An 18648-nucleotide genomic window follows, 5' to 3' on the forward strand; every position below is an offset into this window, starting at 1 on the left:
ACTCAAGTGGTCCTGTGGAAAAGCTCATGTAGGGAGGAACAGCTATGCCCCTCCCCAACAGCCAGCACCAACTTGCCAGCCATGTGAGTGAGCTTCTTCAGATAAGCCTTCAGGCGACTGCACCCCAGGCAATATCTTTTTGTTGTTGTTGTTGAGAATATACACAGCAAAACATGCATTAAGCAGTTTCTATATGTACCAGTTGGTGACATTGTTTGCATTCTTCGAGTTGTACAACCATTCTCATCCTCCTTTTCTGAGTTGTTACTCCCCCCTAACATAAATTCACTGCCCCCTGAGTTCCCATCTAATCTTTCAAGTTGCTGTTATCAGTTTGATCTCATATAGATGGTTCTTAAAGAGTATAATGCACAAAGCTGACATTTTTACTAGTTAAGCTCAACTGTTTGGTTTTAAGAGGAGTTCAGGGAATATTTTTGTTTTAAGGTTTTAGGATCGTCTCAGGGCAGTGGTTTCAGGGATTCATCCAGCCTCCATGGCTCCAGGAAGTCTGCAGTCCATGAGAATTTGAAATTCTGTTCTACATTTTTCCCCTTTTGATAAGGATTCTTCTATAGAATCTTTGATCAAAATTTTTGGTGGTAGTGGCTGGGCACCATAGAGTTCTTCTGGTTTTATGGCAAGGGAGACAGGTGTTCATGGAGGCAGTTAGCCACACATGCCATGTCTTCCTTCTAGTCCTGATGCTCCTTCTTCCTCTGTTGCTTCAGGTAAATAGAGACGAAGTGTTGTGCCTTGTTGTGCACCCTCCCACCTCCACCATGAGGCAACATCTTTTCTTTTTTTAATATTTTATTGTGTTTTTGGTGAAAGGAAAATTAGATTCTCATTTAACAATTTCTATACATATTGTTCCACAGTGGCTGAGAGCTCAGTAGCTATCTAGCAGGTTGACAGTTCAAATCCACTAGCAGCTTCTTGGAAACCCTACAGGGCAGTTCTACTCTGTCCTGTAGGGCCACTATGAGTTGGAATCGACTCTATGGCAATGCGTTTGGTTTACAGTATACATATTGTTCAGTGACACTGGTTACATTCTTCACAGTATATCAGCATTCTCGTTACTTCCATTTTGGTTGTTTTGTTTCCATTAATCTAGCTTCCCTGTCCACCCTACCTTCTCATCTGTGCTCTAGGGTAAATCTTTAGCATTTGGTTTCATCTAGATTAATATTTTGAGAAGCAGAATACTCATGGGTGATATTATTTATTTTATGGGCCGATCTGTCATTTGGCCGAAAGGTGAGTGCTGGGAATGGTTTGAGTTCCAAGTTTCAAGAGTATCTCAGGGTGATAGTCTTGGGGTTCATCTAGTCTCTACCAGTCCAGTAAGTCTGGCCCAGGCAACATCTTGATTGCAACTTCATGAGCAACCAGAACCACACACCCAAACCACTGCAGAATTTCTGACCCACAGAAACTGTGAGAGATTAGAAATGTTTATTGTTCTAAAGTACTGAGTTTTGAGGATGATTTGTCATGGAGCAAGAGCTAACTAATACGCAGAGCCTAGATAGCACATGGTAAACACTCAATTGTTGAGTGAATGAACACCTCCACTAACAGCCTGCTTACTATCTCCCAGAACAATTCATTCTGTCTTTGGACAACTCTGTCGAAATCAATAAAAGTATAGTGGTGATGGTGACACAACATAGTGAATATAATTAATGTCACAGAATTGTATACTTAGATATGGCTAAAATGGCAAATTATTTTGTTATATATATTTTACAATAATAAAAACTTACTAAAATTAAATTGGAAAAAAAGTTTTCCATTTGATTTTATTTAATATTTTAACTTTCACATGTAATTTAATCTAAAACTTCATAGCTTTTTAGTGCACAAATAAAATGGTTTTTCTGAGCTGTTCTGAGTTTTTCCTCCCCATCTTACTAACTGCAAGTGTGTCAAGAGTAGAAGCCATGTTTTAGGCCCTCTTTGATTTTCCCAGTATAGTGCCCGATCTAGAGATGATATTGCAACAAATATTCCTGAATCAACACTGAGTAGATAAGGGAAATTCCCAAACTAAGTAATCCATTTCCTTTAAAAAAAAAAAAAAAAAGATCATGATAGATTGTTCAACAAAACAACCCAAACGTAAATACCTGCAGGTACTGCTTTTTTGCATTACTTCCGCCCTGTGGTAGCCAGACAGCTTGCAAAATCCGTCATTGCTGTACACGATAGGCCAGTCTACTATCTGGGCATTCCCCAACACAAAATTAGTATCTGTTAAAAAAAAAAAGGGTGGGGGGAAGACATGTGAGCCAAGAACATTAGTTGAAAACCTATAAGGACATAGAGTAACGTCAACCAATCCAGGTATCTCTGCTTCCCTCTAAAACATATAGTCCCTTGAATAGGAAAATGACCTTGTGAGGAATACAAAAGAACAGGACTTTAGAACTGAATGTTTTGAATGCAATGCTAAAGTCACTTTACTCCAAGAAGTTAGCAAAGGAAGCATGTTAAGCCAACCGATGAGTTCTGTAGAAACCTAGTAGATTCTCCTGAGGCATATTTAAGTTCCAATTTTCTATCCCAGTGAAAGCATACGGAGCAAGACAGAAACCAAAGTAATTTCTTCTAGCTCCATCTGGCATCTTACCTTGTCAGTCTTTTGGCCAGAAGCTATTGATTGTTTTTCTCAGCCCTGACTGTGATGTGTCCACTCTGGCAGGAGATGGCTTTCTTAGAGCGGCATTGGACGGCCAGTTGGACCGTTGCCTCACAGAACACGGGCACCATACACAACCCTCCCCTTGATAAGGAATGCTGACTAGACCTGAATCTAATGCAAGTGTTTTGTGCAGTCTGTCGCAGATGCTCACAATGACAAAACCTTCTCACTGATTTTGAAATATCACACCTACAGAAGCTGCATTTTGGATCTCTTTCACAGAGCACCACTCTCTTAGATGTGGGATCTAATTAGGCCAGATATGTCTGGCTAGCTTAGTGTGTTCTTGTCACTTCCCACATTTTTGATCAAAAGTCTTCAATACTTTTTGTGCGTAGAAAATCACCTGTCCCTCTTTTTCTTTCAAGAATTTAAATTAGGCAAATAACATCCAGAACTTGACTGCGATCATAATTTTATCTTGGCTCCCTCCTCTCCACAGAACTCCCCAACCCTCTCCCTACCTCGCACACACATGCACGCACACATGCTTCTTTTGTTTTCAACTGGACTGGGTTTTGCTTATATATATATATATATATATATACACACACACACACATATATATACAGTAAAACCTACAAAAGCCAGAACCTGTGCAAGGTGGAAACCTGTCAGAGAAGGAAAATACAAACACTTTGCATTAATAGAGAGCGATAGAAAGTGGTAACACCGCACCCTGTAAAAGGCAGAAAACTTGTGAGACCTGGAAAAACAAGGCAATCCCATCAAGTTCCAGTTCTCACAGGTTTCACTGTATATTTACATGTGGTGAAATGAGTTCCTTTATGTGGCCTTTTTGCTTTGGTTCTTTGGAAAAACCACTTGAGAGGTTTTTCCCTAAACCCTGAGGTGCTACCTTTGCCCTAGTCTTCTACCCCAGAGGGTTTGTTACTTTTGCCTAGGTTGACTGACATTTTCTGGGTAAGCTGTAAATAACTTGATTTGACACTATTCGTCTGGTCCTGGGCTGCAGCTTGCCCTGTGATTCTTACGCACATTGCAGGGTTGGTCAATAAACTATACAAATGAGGTGAATTTTAACCCAGTTGCACGTAATATGCAAATGAAATGTCGGTGGCCTACTGAGAGGGGATTGGTCACTTCATGGCTCTGGTGGGAGGGCCATGCCTTGAAATTGACAAGGTGTTTGTATATTTAAACAGCCAACCCCACAGAGATTAGTCAGACAGAAGCAGGAAGAAAAGCAGCAGGAAGAATCATGAGTAAGAAAGAAGCAGAGAGAGAGAGGAGTCAAGGAATCTCCTAAAACAGTTGTAACACAATCAAGGGCTGTAACACTGAAGACAGCAAGAGGCCCAGAAGGGGCTCATCAGCAAAACTGGTGGCAACAGGTCCAGAAAAGCCAGCAGCGACAGCAAGGCCAACAGGAGCCTGTCCCCAGGGGGCCAAGAGGAACTGAGAGAGCTGTCCTGCACTGAAGAAGGGGGACTCTAACTCCCTGCTTCCTGATCCTGATTCCTGAGTTAGAGCCTGTTCTTAACAAACCACTTAACTGTAAGTATGGTCTGTGAGTTTTGTGTGGCCATTGCAATGGATTCTTGAATGCACCAAAGACATAGGGAGTGCCATGGGAGGGACAGCTAGTATCAGATTTGGTAAAGGTTGGAGACTGCAGATATGTCTGATCGTTGCCTCCTAGAGATAGCCTTGGGATGATCTTGATTCTTATTATCCCCCTGAAGTTAGACAGGTTTGGACATTACAGATCTACGGTGAGCTACAGCTGCTAACCAAAAGATTGGCAATTCAAACCACCAGCTGCTCCTTGGAAACCTTATGGGAAGTTCTACTCTGTCCTACAGGGTGCCTATGAATCAGAATCAATTCAATGGCAACGGGAAGGACGGGACTACTACTCCCACCATTTCACTGTACACACACACACACACACACACTATGTAGAGTGAAATAATGGTGATATATAAGATCCTCATTTAATTGGGAGGTTTATTTTGTTCTAGGACAGCTTTTACGATTTATTTACGTAAATATCCTATCTACTCTGGGAGCAGCAAAGGAGGGGGCGAAAGGAGAAATAACTAAATGTTTATTCTAGAGAATACTTTTATCTATTTAAAAAGAATGTAAGATTCAACTTTCATGAAGTAAACTATAAACTTGCTAATTTATAAATCTGCTTTTAATGAATATCTACAATCAGTCCTTCCTTCCTTCTCTCCCATATATACATAAATATTTCTTGAGTGCCCGCTAGGTACCAAACACAGTGCAAGATCCTGAGGATATCCAGATTGATGCGACATGGTCCCTGTACTTACAGAACTTGAAGTTAATAGGACAAATAAACAGGTGCACAGTTAACTAAAGAAACAAGCAAGAAAGTGATTAATTCTGTTTCAGGGCAGTAAAGGACTGAATTAGAGAGACAGTAACATTTGAACTTGCTCTAGTCTAGAAGGATAAGTAAGAAAGTAAGATTCATTTAAACATTTTTAATAGGAAGGTGTAACTGGCATGAAGGACACAAATCCAACAGATACAGAAACAAAATACTATCCCGGTCTTTGATGAACTCAGAAGGATTTGGGAGGCAGGGTCCATGCCAGGCTGAGGATCCAGATGAGCAAAACCATGGCAGCAAAGAATGCAGAGAATGTGGATGTACACGGAACAAAGGGCAGACAGGAAGTGTGGCAGTTGAGTCTGGCTTCACATTGCGAAGGGCCTTGAATGTCAAAGATCTTTGACTTTATTCTGGAGGCAGAATAAACCTTTATATTGATCCTCTCTTGAACGGATTTACTAAGTCTTAAAAGAAGTACAAAAATCACTAAATTACCTCTGAGTATTTATGAAGTCTAGTCAGTTTAACTAGCTCTCTTATTGACTCCCTGAAAGAGTAATTAATTTCCTGAAAATATGTAGAGCAGAAGGGAAAAAAGAGTGTACTTTCTCATGGTTATAAAATCTCACCAGTTTTATCCATGTGCTAATAAGCAAATTCTAGATAATGGTTTGACCACATGTGTTTATATCTTTTTATATCCCAGACACCACTAAGATAAAAGTAAATAAACTAAAAAGGCAAAAATCCACAAGGAAAGGGAATAGAGTAAAAAATTAGATAAACAGAAAAAATTACTAAAAAAGAAACAAATAATGTGGAAAACTGAGAAAAACTTTTTTTAAAAAATTCCCTAGTTATCATCCTTAAAGATATTCAAGAAGATATTATATTTATAAAACCAGAAGAAGATGCTACTTAAAAAAAAAACAGCAGAACAAGTAAGAGCTCTTGTAAATTAAAAATGAGTGGCAATAGAAAATTCAACATAAACATCGGAAGATAAAATAAAATCTCACGGAAAGGGAAAGGGACAAGAAACAAGAAAAAAAAAATAAGACATGGAGAATTAATCCATGAGAAACAACGTTCATCCTAATAGTAAAAGTAGAAAGAACAACTTGAGGAAAGGCCAGAAGATACATATTTTTAAAAATAATTTTAAAAATCAAAGGTAAGGGATCTTATATGAAATACCTGAAATAGGCAAATGTGTGGAGACCAAAGTTTATTAGCCATTACCACTGTTGGAAGGAAGGGGAAAAGGAGAATCGTTGTTTACGAAGCACTGAATATCTGTTTATGGCGATGAAAAATTTGGCAACAAATACAGGTGATGGTTGAACATCATGAAGAATCAATGTCACTGAACCGTACGTGTTAAAAAAGGTTAAACTGGCAAATGTTGGATTATACATATTTTTACCACACACACACACACACACACAAAAAGCACTTAAAAAATCAAATACAAGGGTAAAATAAAAACATTTTCAGATACACAAAGACTTAGGAAATTTACTTCCATATAGTCTTTCTTAGGAAGTTACTTGAGGTTGAGTACCACGACACTGAGGGAATAAAGCAAGAAAGAAGATAATGTGGGAACCTGGGGGGGGAAACGGATCCACATTTAGAAAGCAGGGAAGGAAGCTAAATAGAAAGCAATGAATACAGAATTGTTCAGAGAACCTAAGTTCCAAAAGAGACCTATCTAAGGCAAAGGAAGTAAATCGTCTAGATCTGAAAGTATACAATTTGAGGGAAGAGGACCAGGAAAGGAATTAGAAAAATCAAAGAAAATAAAAAATGTTGAGGAAGGGAAACAAAATAACACTATGTCATATAATTGTCATAATAGTTGAAAAAAAATTTTTTTTGAACACCTTATTAATTTCCAGTTTTAGAAACAACATACAGCCAAAGCATGGAATATTTAATTATTATAAGTATCAGAGTTTCACCTTATCAACTGGGACACTGTAAATATACAGATGACAAAAGTTTAGAGATAGAAGAAAAAACAATCATGGGATAGTACCTAGAGCTAATATAATAAAAAGAGAAAGGTACAAATAACATTACTTAAAGTTGAAAAGATAACCAATAAAGGAGTAACCTAATAACATGAGGAGGACGAAGGTAGGGAGTAGATTGAAAAATCCTGTTGCCATGGAGTCAACTCTAACTCATGGTGACTACATGTGTGTCAGCACAGAACTGTGCTCCACAGGGTTATCAATGGCTGATTATGGAAGTAAATCACAAGGTCTTTCTTCTGAGGTGCCTCTGGGTGGACTCAAACCTCCAACCTTTCAGTTAGCAGCCCAGTGCTATCTACCCAGGGATAGAAAGTAGATTAAGTGAGCTAAAAATGCAGAGAAGTCAACAAATAATATCTAAAATCGAAAAATCTAGAAATAACTGCTAGTGCTCATTATTTAGAGACATGGCAGAAACTATAAGAAGAAACAGCTAAAGATAGAAGCCATTTCCTCTGGGGAGGAAAAGGGGGATGTGACAAGGCATAGGGTGATTCTTTTTCATTATAAGCTCTTCAGTTTAGTTTTTAACCATAAAGAGAGAACCATAAGCATATATTAATTCCATAAAATTAACAATATATACTTAATCTTTAATTAATTTAGTGAGAAGATGCTAATTTACTAATTTTTCATTTTTTACAAAATGAAAGCAGAATAAATTTCAAGCTCCAGATATCACTGCAATTTCTGATAAAAGTATTCTCACCACCATTTAAAGGTATTCCTCATTCTTCAGGATTCTTACTGTCCCTCGGGTGTATATGACGGCCCTACCTGGTAAAAAGAAAAAGCAAACCCACTAGCATCTACTTTGACTCTAACAAGGAAATGGGAAAAACAGGAAGTGTAATAGGAATAGAATCATCAACCTATTGATCATCCATTCAGAGGATTCCCGCCATGTTGTTGTTGTTGTTAGGTGCCGTTGAGTCGGTTCCGACTCACAGTGACCCCACGCACAACAGAACGAAACACTGCCCTGTCCTGAGCCACCCTTACAATTATTGTTACGCTTGAGCTCATTGTTACAGCCACTTTGTCAATCCACCTCCTTGAGGGTCTTCCTCTTTTCAGCTGGCCCTGTACTCTGCCAAGCATGATGTCTTTCTCCAGGGACTCATCCCTCCTGACAACATGTCCAAAGTATGTAAGACACAGTCTCGCCATCCTTGCCTCTAAGGAGCATTCTGGCCGCACTTCTTCCAAGACAGATTTGTTCGTTCTTGTGGCAGTCCATGGTATATTCAATATTCTTCGCCAACACCACAATTTGAAGGCGTCAATTCTTCTTCGGTCTTCCTTATCACTGTCCCGCTTTCACATGCATATGATGCAATTGAAAATACCATGGCTTGGGTCCGGTGCACCTTAGTCTTCAAGGTGACATCTTTGCTCTTCAACACTTTGAAGAGGTCCTTTGCATCAGATTTGCCCAATGCAATGCGTCCTTTGATTTCTTGACTGCTGCTTCCATGGCTGTTGATTGTGGATCCAAGTAAAATGAAATCCTTGACAACTTCAATCTTTTCTCCATTTATCATGATGTTGCTCATTGGTCCAGTTGTGAGAATTTTTTTTGTTTTCTTAATGTTGAGATGTAATCCATACTGAAGGCTGTGGTCTTTGATCTTCATTAGTAAGTGCTTCATGTCCTCTTCACTTTCAGCAAGCAAGGTTGTGTTATCTGCATAACGCAGGTTGTTAATGAGTCTTCCTCCAATCCTGATGCCCCGTTCTTCTTCATACAGTCCAGCTTCTCGGATTACTTGTTCAGCATACAGATTAAATAGGTATGGTGAAAGAATACAACCTTAACGCACACCTTTCCTGACTTCAAACCAATCAGTACCCTCTTGTTCTGTCCAAACGACTGCCTCTTGATCTATGTAAAGGTTCCTCATGAGCACAATTAAGTGTTCTGGAATTCCCATTCTTCCCAATGTTATCCATAGTTTCTTATGATCCACACAGTCGAATGTCTTTGCATAGTCAATAAAACACAGGTAAACATCCTTCTGGTATTCTCTGCTTTCAGCCAGGATCCATCAGACATCAGCAATGATATCCCTGGTTCCACACCCTCTTCTGAATCCAGCCTGAATTTCTGACAGTTCCCTGTCGATATACTGCTGCAGCCGTTTTTGAATGATCTCCAGCACAATTTTGATTGCATGTGATATTAATGATATTGTTCTATAATTTCCATATTCAGTTGGATCACCTTTCTTGGGAATAGGCATAAATATGGATCTCTTCCAGTCAGTTGGCCAGGAAGCTGTCTTCCATATTTCTTGGCATAGACGAGTGAGCACCTCCAGCACTGCATCTGTTTGTTGAAACATCTCAATTGATATTCCATTAATTCCTGCAGCCTTGTTTTTCACCAGTGCCTTCAGAGCAGCTTGGACTTCTTCCTTCAGAACCATCAGTTCCTGATCATATGCCACCTCTTGAAATGGTTGCATATCTACTAATTCTTTTTGGTATAATGACTCTGTGTATTCCTTCCATCTTCTTTTGATGCTTCCTGCATCGTCTAATATTTCCCCCACAGAATCCTTCACTATTGCAACTCGAGGCTTGAATTTTTTCTTCAGTTCTTTCAGCTTGAGAAACGCCAAGCGTGTTCTTCCCTTTTGGTTTTCCATCTCCAGCTCTTTGCACATGTCATTATAATACTTTACTTTGACTTCTCGAGAGGCCTTTTGAAATCTTTTGTTCAGTTCTTTTTCTTCATCAATTCTTCCTTTTGCTTTAGCTGCTTGACACTCAAGAGCAAGTTTCAGAGTCTCCTCTGACATCCATCTTGGTCTTTTCTTTCTTTCCTGTCTTTTCAGGGACCTCTTGCTTTCTTCATGGATGATATCCTTGATATCATTCCACAACTCATCTGGTCTTCGGTCACTAGTGTTCAATGTGTCACATCTAGTCTTGAGATGGTCTCTAAATTCAGGTGGAATATACTCAAGGTCATATTTTGGCTCTCATGGACTTGCTCTGATTTTCTTCAGTTGCAGTTTGAACTTGCCTATGAGCAATTGATGGTCTGTTCCACAGTCGGTCCCTGGCCTTGTTCTGACTGATGATATTGAGCTTTTCCATCGTCTCTTTCCACAGACGTAGTCAATTTGATTTCTGTGTGTTCCATCTGGCGAGGTCCATGTGTATAGTCGCCGTTTATGTTGGTGAAAGAAGGTATTTTCAATGCAGAAGTCACTGGTCTTGCAAAATTCTATCATTCGCTCTCCAACATTGTTTCTATCACCAAGGCCGTATTTTCCAACTACTGGTCCTTCTTCTTTGTTTCCAACTTTTGCATTCCAATTGCCACTAATTATCAATGCATCTTGATTGCATGTTCAATCAATTTCAGGCTGCAGCAGCTGATAAAAATCTTCTAGCTCTTCATCTTTGGCCCTAGTGGTTGGTGTGTAAATTTGAACAATAGTCGTATTAACTGGTCTTCCTTGCAGGCATATGGATATTATCCTATCACTGACAGTGCTGTACTTCAGGATAGATCTTGAAACATTCTTTTTGACAATGAATGCAACACCATTCCTCTTCGAGTTGTCATTCCCAGCATAGTAGACTATATGATTGTCTGACTCAAAACGGCCAATACCAGTCCGTTTCAGCTCACTAATGCCTAGGATATTGATTTTTATGCGTTCCATTTCATTTTTGATGATTTCCAATTTTCCTAGATTCATACTTCGTACATTCCAGATTCCGATTATTAATGGATGCTTGCAGCTGTTTCTTCTCATATTGAGTCGCGCCGCATCAGCAAATGAAGGTCCCGAAAGCTTTACTCCATCCACTTCATTAAGGTAGACTCTACTTTGAGGAGGCAGCTCTTCCCCAGTCATCTTTTGAGTGCCTTCCAACCTGGGGGGCTCATCTTCCAGCACTATATCAGACAATGTTCTGCTGCTATTCATAAGGTTTTCACTGGCTAATGCTTTTCAGAAGTAGACTGCCGGGTCCTTCTTCCTAGTCTGTCTTAGTCTAGAAGCTCAGCCGAAACCTGTCCTCCATGGGTGACCTTGCTGGTATCTGAATACCGGTGGCATAGCTTCCAGCATCACAGCAACACACAAGCCCCCACAGTACGACAAATTGACAGTTTCTTCTCACTGCTAACCAGTGTAAGAAATTATAGCTCCCAGGGGGCAAAATTCCCTTGCCAGTATATGATAGAAGGTCTAGGAATTCCCTCTTGATCCAGGGATTTGGAATGAAAGGAGGAAATAATTCTAGTCCCAACAACAAAATTATTTGTCTCCGACAGTAAAGAAATTCCTTCCCCCTCCCTTGCCTCCATCACACACACACACATACACACACACACATACACACACACACACATACACACACACACACACTGCTATGGTTGGCTGGATAAAGGGCACATTCTGGGTTTTCTTCTAAGTTACAAATAATTGACCTGAAAATTATCTTCCAGAATACACCCTTATTTACAAGTTGGGGGCTACACACACAAACACTGTTGTTGTTGCTAGTCATCCTCAAGTCAGCTCTGACTCATGGTGACTTTATGCACAACAAAAGGAAACATTGCCTGCTCCTGTGTCATCCTCGCCATCACCAGGATATTAGAATCCATCATTGTGACTACTGTGCTAATCCACCTCACCGAGGGTCTCTCATGCCCACACTGGCCTTCTACTTCACCGAATATGGTCCTACTAATTGATCCCTCCTGATGGCATGCCCAAAGTAAGCGAGTCAGACAATGTTCTGTTGTAATCAGTAGGGTTTTCTTTGGCTAATTTTCAGAAGTAGATCATCAGGTCTGTCTTAGTCTGGAAACTTCGTCTGTCCACTATGGGTGATCCTCTTGGTATTTGAGATATTGGTGGCATAGCTTCCAGCATCATAGCAACACACAAGCCACTACAATATGACAAACTGACAGACAGGTGGTGGACAAATACCATAATACCACATGTATCATCAGGGACTAAGAGATTCCATATAAGTGATATTCCAGGTATTAATGAGAATGGGTACTATTTATTGACATTTACTCTGTGCTAGGTGCTACACTGAGTACTTTACTGCATATTAATTTTTTTTTTTAATCTTTAAACAATCTTTCTGAGGTGGAATTACTTTACTATCAGGAATTTCATCATTATACTCATGAGGAAACTTATGTATCTGAAGACACACAACCAATGATACCAGGGTAGAGTTGGGATTTGACCATGGGTCTATCTAGCTTCAAGATCCATGCTTTTAAGCATTATATTACATAGTCTCTTTCTTATTCCATTAAGTACTAAAATTGGACTATTTCTATGACAATCTAACATGTTAGATGTACCTGCCTTCTTATAAAAAAACTAAGTATAATGGGACTTTTAATTAATGAGTCAACATTACCATTATTGTCATCAGATATCATTATTCTACCTTGTAATACACAAAGGTGCCCTCAGGAAATACTGATGTGTGTAGAAACAATTGTTCCTCCTCTAAATGCATGGGTTCTCCTGTCTGTCTTTTAAATGTTTTATGTCTTCTCTCACTTGCGAACTGTCGACTTACTTCTCGAAGCTTAGTGTGCTGACCAATTTCTCTTAACAGTTACACTTCCACACAAACCTAGCTAACCCAACCTCACTTACCATTGTGTATAAGAGGAGGAGGATAAGGTGAGATAGGGGAGGGGGATTTTATGCCTGGCTCCCCATTTGAAACTCAAGGGTGAGAGAGAACCCCATACTGAGTGGCTCAAAGCTGCTGCAGAGCAAACCCGGCTGTGTTAACACCCCTGAGCCTCCCCAGCTCCCATGTGGTCTCTCCAGAATCCAGCAGTTCCCACTGCTCCTTAATTGCTGAGCTGAATAAGGGGATAGTTATCACAGCGAGATGAAGTGACCCTTTCAATGGCTGCATGTCAAACTGTCCAAGCCTAAAATCAACTAGGGGGTTCAGGCAAGTGTCAGGGGTGAGCTGCAGGACTTAAAAGAGCCTAAATTAGATCATCTCACACACACTGATATACACATACACACAGAAAGAGAGAGAGAATGTGTGTTGGGAGAAGGGGCACCAAGTTCTGGTTCATCTAAGAGAACTGAATATAAATCCACCAGCTGTAGACTTCACCTACACAGACCAGCTGGACCAGCAGACAAGGGGCCATTGCCAGAGACCCAAGCAACTAGGGAGGACAATAAGGGCCTGTATATGGAGATGAGTCCCTAGAGGTCATGCAAGTGCCACTTACCTTCTGTAACATAATATTTCCTAAGTGTTATCTTGGTCCAATTTTAAAGTCCTTGCTAAAATAACACTCAGTTCCCCTTTGCAGGCAGTTTTGCTAAGCCTACATGCTACTACTTCCCTTATCAGACGTTAATGCTCCTAGGCTACATCACACATACCCAACTGCCAGAGGCACCCCGGATACCTAATGTCTAGCAATGGCCCCTTCTTCCTTGGGCCTGTGGAATTTTTCAAAATATACAATCCCCAGGGAACCCACGAAACCTAGCTAGCCCAATCCCACTTACCAAACATAAGCCATCTTACAGTTCCAGCTTGCTGTTACCTTGTCCCCAGGTGGGAACTCCTGTGTGACCCTGCACGTCAGCCTTCTGTCTTTTGGAGCTATAAGTAACACAGAGTTCTGCCTTAAATCTATCTGAGTATCTTTATATCGTGTTCTACCATCTAAAGAACCTATAATCCTACGTGATATAATTATAAAATACCTTCACCTGAGCCACCATCACGGAGAGAAGAAATAGATTTGGTGATATTGGAATCAGAGCCCAAGAAAGAGCAAGTTATCCAAAAAAAGGCTATTTAAACTGGAAGAGCTTGAAAGACGACTGACTGGGAAGTTTAGAGGTCCTCCTAACTACTCTTTCCTTGCTGCTCAGTGGGGTGGGAGTTTGTGAAGGAGAGTAGATCTGTTCAATAAAATAAAGAAGTAAACCTAGGTAGGTTTGAGTAGGTTCACCACCAAACCTCCAGAAGTTTGTCTTCCATCAGGATAGACAGGCTGGGAAAATGGGAATCTCCTGAGAAAGTGCATAAATTCTAGTGCAAGGACTCCAAGACACCACCTTCACTTAGCCGTGATTTCTTAATTCCTCCAAGTGGTTTGTTTTATTCCCAATGGTTGGGAATTCCAAATAAGAGAGCATCAGTGAAGCAACACAGACTTTCTAGCATGGATGTGTATTCCACATTCAAACGTAAATGACTCTGGGATTATTTACCATTTTCCACACTCGGTAACCATAAACTTATTTTAAACCCAAGCAAAATTTACCTAGGAAATTAACCCACTGCTTGGACAAAACATCAAAAAAACATAGTCACCCAAGTCCTCATCAGAATTGGCCTGATCTGGATACAAGAGTTTTGGAGAGTTTAAACCAAAAAACATTAGGATATCTGCCATTACTTCTCTATGAAGAAGACATCGTTATCATCGTCAAGAACACATTTGTTAAAAGTTAATTAATCAAACCCATTGGCTGTTGAGTCGATTCCTACTCATTGCAATCCTATGATACAGAGTAGAATTGCCCCATACGGTTTCCAAGGAGTGCCTGGTAGATTCGAACTGCTGACCTTTTGGTTAGTAGCCAAACTCTTAACCACTATACCACCAGGGTAGGTACTAATATTAACCTATTTTTATAGATACCATAACAACCTATTACCCCTTGCCGTCAATTCGATTCTGATTCACAGGGACCCTACAGGACAGTGTATAACTGCCCCATAGGGCTTCCAAGGAGCACCTGATGGATTCAAACTGCTGACATTTTGGTTAGCAGCTAAACTCTTAACCACTACACCACCAGGGTTTCCAGATCTCATAATAAGGTTTAGCAAATTGAAAGAAATTTTCCCAGGTTACACATCTAGTAGAGTGAGACTTCTAATACCAAAGCCAAATTCTTAACTGTATAACATTCTACAATATTCTTTAACTGAATCATCAGAATCACAGCTCACAAATTCTGCAACTCTCTCAAAGTTCCTGACAGTACACCAGGATTCCTCATTTGGCAGAATATAGTACCTCCATAAGACTCTGGAAGAAAGGCCTGGCAATATACTTCTGAAATTCGATCAATGAAAATGCATGAAAATAACATTGTCTGATATGCAACCAATCAAGGGAATGGCACAAGACCAGGCAGAGTTTCTTTCTGTTTGTGCTTGGGGTCACCATGAGTTGGGGCCAACTCAATGGCAGCTAACAACAGCAACATAAGATTCTCTTCTGACAGAGTTTTTATGAGGACAACACTTACCCTTCACACCTAGGGTTTCCACTGAGAGGAAGGGGTGTCCCCCTACCCCTAGAAGCAGTCAATATTCAAGTGAATACTTTCAATTCCTCTCTTCATCCTCCGCACTTATATCTCCCTAATCAGATTGACCCCAGCTCTCAGTAGGTGCCGCCAAATCAAGAGGAATCCACTCTGTGTGTCTTGCCTGTCTCCAGTGTGATAGGAGAAGAGAGGGCTTGAGTTTCTTGTCTCCTCATCTCAGAGCCTACTTCAGACAGACCCAGCCAGACCTCTGCTCCTTCAGTTCCAGCTTTGTGGCCTAGGAGAAGACGGGTAAGTCACAGTCTAGAACCCTAGGGTTGAGGAGGGAAACAGATGGTATTGCTCTGTTCTCCAATCCAGTCTAACAATAATAAAGCTGATATTGTATTATGAACCTCATTTGGCTCCTCCAGACCATCTTTAATTGAGTAAAAATCAAAGGGAATGACAATAAAATAGTCTCCAACACATTAACAAGGATCCAAGTGCCAAGACCTAGAGGGTATTGAGAGGCCAATCCAATTTCCTGCTTCCTGGCATTAGCAAATTACAGTGGTGAGAGTCCTCACAAAACACTGAAATACCTCCTGAGAAAGAAGCAATCTAATGTGATGCCTTCCAAAACAGTGCTCGTGCTTTGTAAGTCTGTTAGTCTCTCTCTTCCTTTAAAAAATATTTATAGAAGAGACCACCCTCTTACATGTCTCAGGTCCTGTGCCCTATGATGGCTGGTACAGTCAAAGCACCACTTTAAACAGTTGAGGTTACACTGGTGAACCCTGCCTCTTTGCATTCATGCCTTTGGGTAGTCCTCTTCCCTTGAACCTTGGTCTGTGACTTGCTTCAAACAACTGGCTGCAGGGAAACTGATGTTGTGCCAGGTCCAGGCTTACACATTAAGGTCTAGCAGCTTCTGCACTGCCATGTGAGAAGTCTAGCTATGGTCTGGAGAGACCACATAGAGACTTGACATGCAGATGCCACATGATGAGAAAGAGAACCTTTCATGGAGAAGAATCAAGGAACTTCGCCATCAACGAGAAATAATGGAACAATAAAGGGTAGAAGACCCCTACTTAATCCACCCTTCCCCTTCCTTAGCAATCCCTGGGTTCCCAGAGCACCACGTGAAAAAACAGCAATGGGGAGCCGAGAGTTGGGTTCTACTGGCAGTGCTGTCCCTAATGAGCTGTGTGCGGAAGTTGCTTCAGCTCTATGTGCCTCAGCGGGGGCTGAACTAGACAATCTCCATGCTCTGTCAGCAATAAAACCTGACTCTGAGGTAACTGCATTCATAATAAAGAACAAAAGGTGCCTCTGCAGCCAGTGAGCCACCCATGTGTGGAGTAATCAACCAAACATCACTTCTCTAAATGCTGGACTCCGTAGAGGCTGAGTCACTAAAAATAGCAGACATACCTTCTAAACTTATCTTAGTAGGAATCAATACCCACATTCCAGGTGAACAACATGGTCCAGGTTTTTGCTCAGTAAAATGGTTGGGATTGGGGAACATGACCTGATATGCAGTATTCATGTAAAAATGTACCCTATTATCAAAGGATTCTACAATAAAAACAAATTGCATATCGGTAGGTCCATTTATACACACAGAAAATGCCCAAATGTGTCTTTGGAGTCTGTGAAACCCAAGTAAGACATATACTTATGCTCTTGACATCTTAAAAAAGTGTATGTGTGTACACACGTAATATATATAGCACTTCTGCAGGTAGACTGTGTAGCCTCCAATCAGCCAGTGGCCCATTCTGAGGTACAGACTCTGTCTCCAAAGTCATACTTTCTGAACTGATTAAGCGCCTCCTTTATTGTTCAGTAAAATTTGTAAGTTCCTCATGGCTACCCTTGCCATGATTTATTCATTGGCTCTCATCTGAAACTTTCCCCAGTCTCCAGGTCTTTGATGCAAATAAGCCAGATTCTACTGCCTCCCTCAGATGACTTTTTACCCTCTGAGGGTCTGTAGCTGCAGGAGTACATGCAATTAAATGTAAGGTTTCCTAAATTCAACCTTTTTCAGCCCACACATAGTTTTCCTCTGCTTCACAGAATAAAACAAATATCCTCTAAAAATTTAAAAGGCTCTCCTCCCCTTACCACGTAAAGTTTGTTCAGCCAATGGGGCACAAGCCAAACTATATTGCCATAGTCACAAATGTCAAAATCATTCCAAGCCTACCATTTGCCCATAAAGCATAATACAGAGACAGTCTAAAAGGAAATTATTAGAAAATTGCTTTTCATCGTAATTACCACAAATAACAAAGGAGAAACTAAAGCAATGACTTAGGAAAGTGACTCAGTTTGGGCAATTACACAGATAAAGGCTACATTCAGCAAGCCATTCACACAAATTTATTGTTCCCTGGCAAAACTGGTCATTTAGAAGCCTACAGGAAAAATTTCACAATGTATTTCTAATAACTAGAGAAATTTTACTTAGAAGATAACACGTCTGCCTGACTTTGAAATGTTTTTTCCTTTATTTTAGAACAATAAAATAGCAGAAAGAGAATGATCAAGATAAATGATGAGAAAAACTAGGATGTATATAAGCACTAAACGAAGACTAGGAAACAATAGTTTTGTTTACCAAAACCAAACCCATTGCCATTGAGTCAATCCCAACTCATAGTGACCCAGTAGGACAAAGTGGATCTGCCCCCATAGGGTTTCCAAGGAGTGGCTGGTGGGTTCAAACTGCTAACCTTTTGGTTAGCAGCTGAGCTCTTAACCACTACGTCACCAGGGCTCCAATAGTTTTGTTTACCTGAACCTAGATAATACCAAAATTACTTTAAAAAAAATCACAATTTGAAAATAATTGAGAGAATGGAGAGGATAGGGTGAGAGGCAAGAAGCTAAGTCAGTATGATACCCCAAACAAAACATCTAAAATCTTCATATTGGCAAAAATCATTTTGTGGCTCTATTGCATTTTTCAACAATAGAAGTCCATGAGAATGACTATTCTAAATTGCCAAGGGGCCAATCTTTGCACAAAGCAAACTGAACTCCCAAGAGATTAAGCACTTATTTGCTTTGTCTCTGATTTTAATATCCAACAGAAATACATTTTTGATTAATTCAGTAAATTACAATGGGGAAAGAGATTTCAATTTCAAAAGCAAACTCAAATATTTCATTTGCTAGGTGAAAGTGAAGAGGACTTGAAGCACTTACTAATGAAGATCAAAGACCACAGCCATC

At 40.2% G+C, this 18648-nt stretch overlaps 1 protein-coding gene across 2 annotated transcripts in view; it reads right to left on the reverse strand.

Moving 5' to 3' along the window:
- The window catches only part of KCNH1 (potassium voltage-gated channel subfamily H member 1), a 765170-nt gene that overhangs the window by 705266 nt on the left and 41256 nt on the right, over positions 1-18648 (reverse strand). For both annotated transcript variants that reach the window (XM_049858606.1, XM_049858609.1), the window contains exon 2: positions 2136-2259. In XM_049858606.1, coding sequence (XP_049714563.1) covers positions 2136-2259 — 124 coding nt within the window. The remainder of the gene's footprint in view (positions 1-2135; positions 2260-18648) is intronic.

Source organism: Elephas maximus, chromosome 18, assembly GCF_024166365.1.
Source record: "Elephas maximus indicus isolate mEleMax1 chromosome 18, mEleMax1 primary haplotype, whole genome shotgun sequence".
NCBI classification, from domain to species: Eukaryota; Metazoa; Chordata; class Mammalia; order Proboscidea; family Elephantidae; genus Elephas; species Elephas maximus.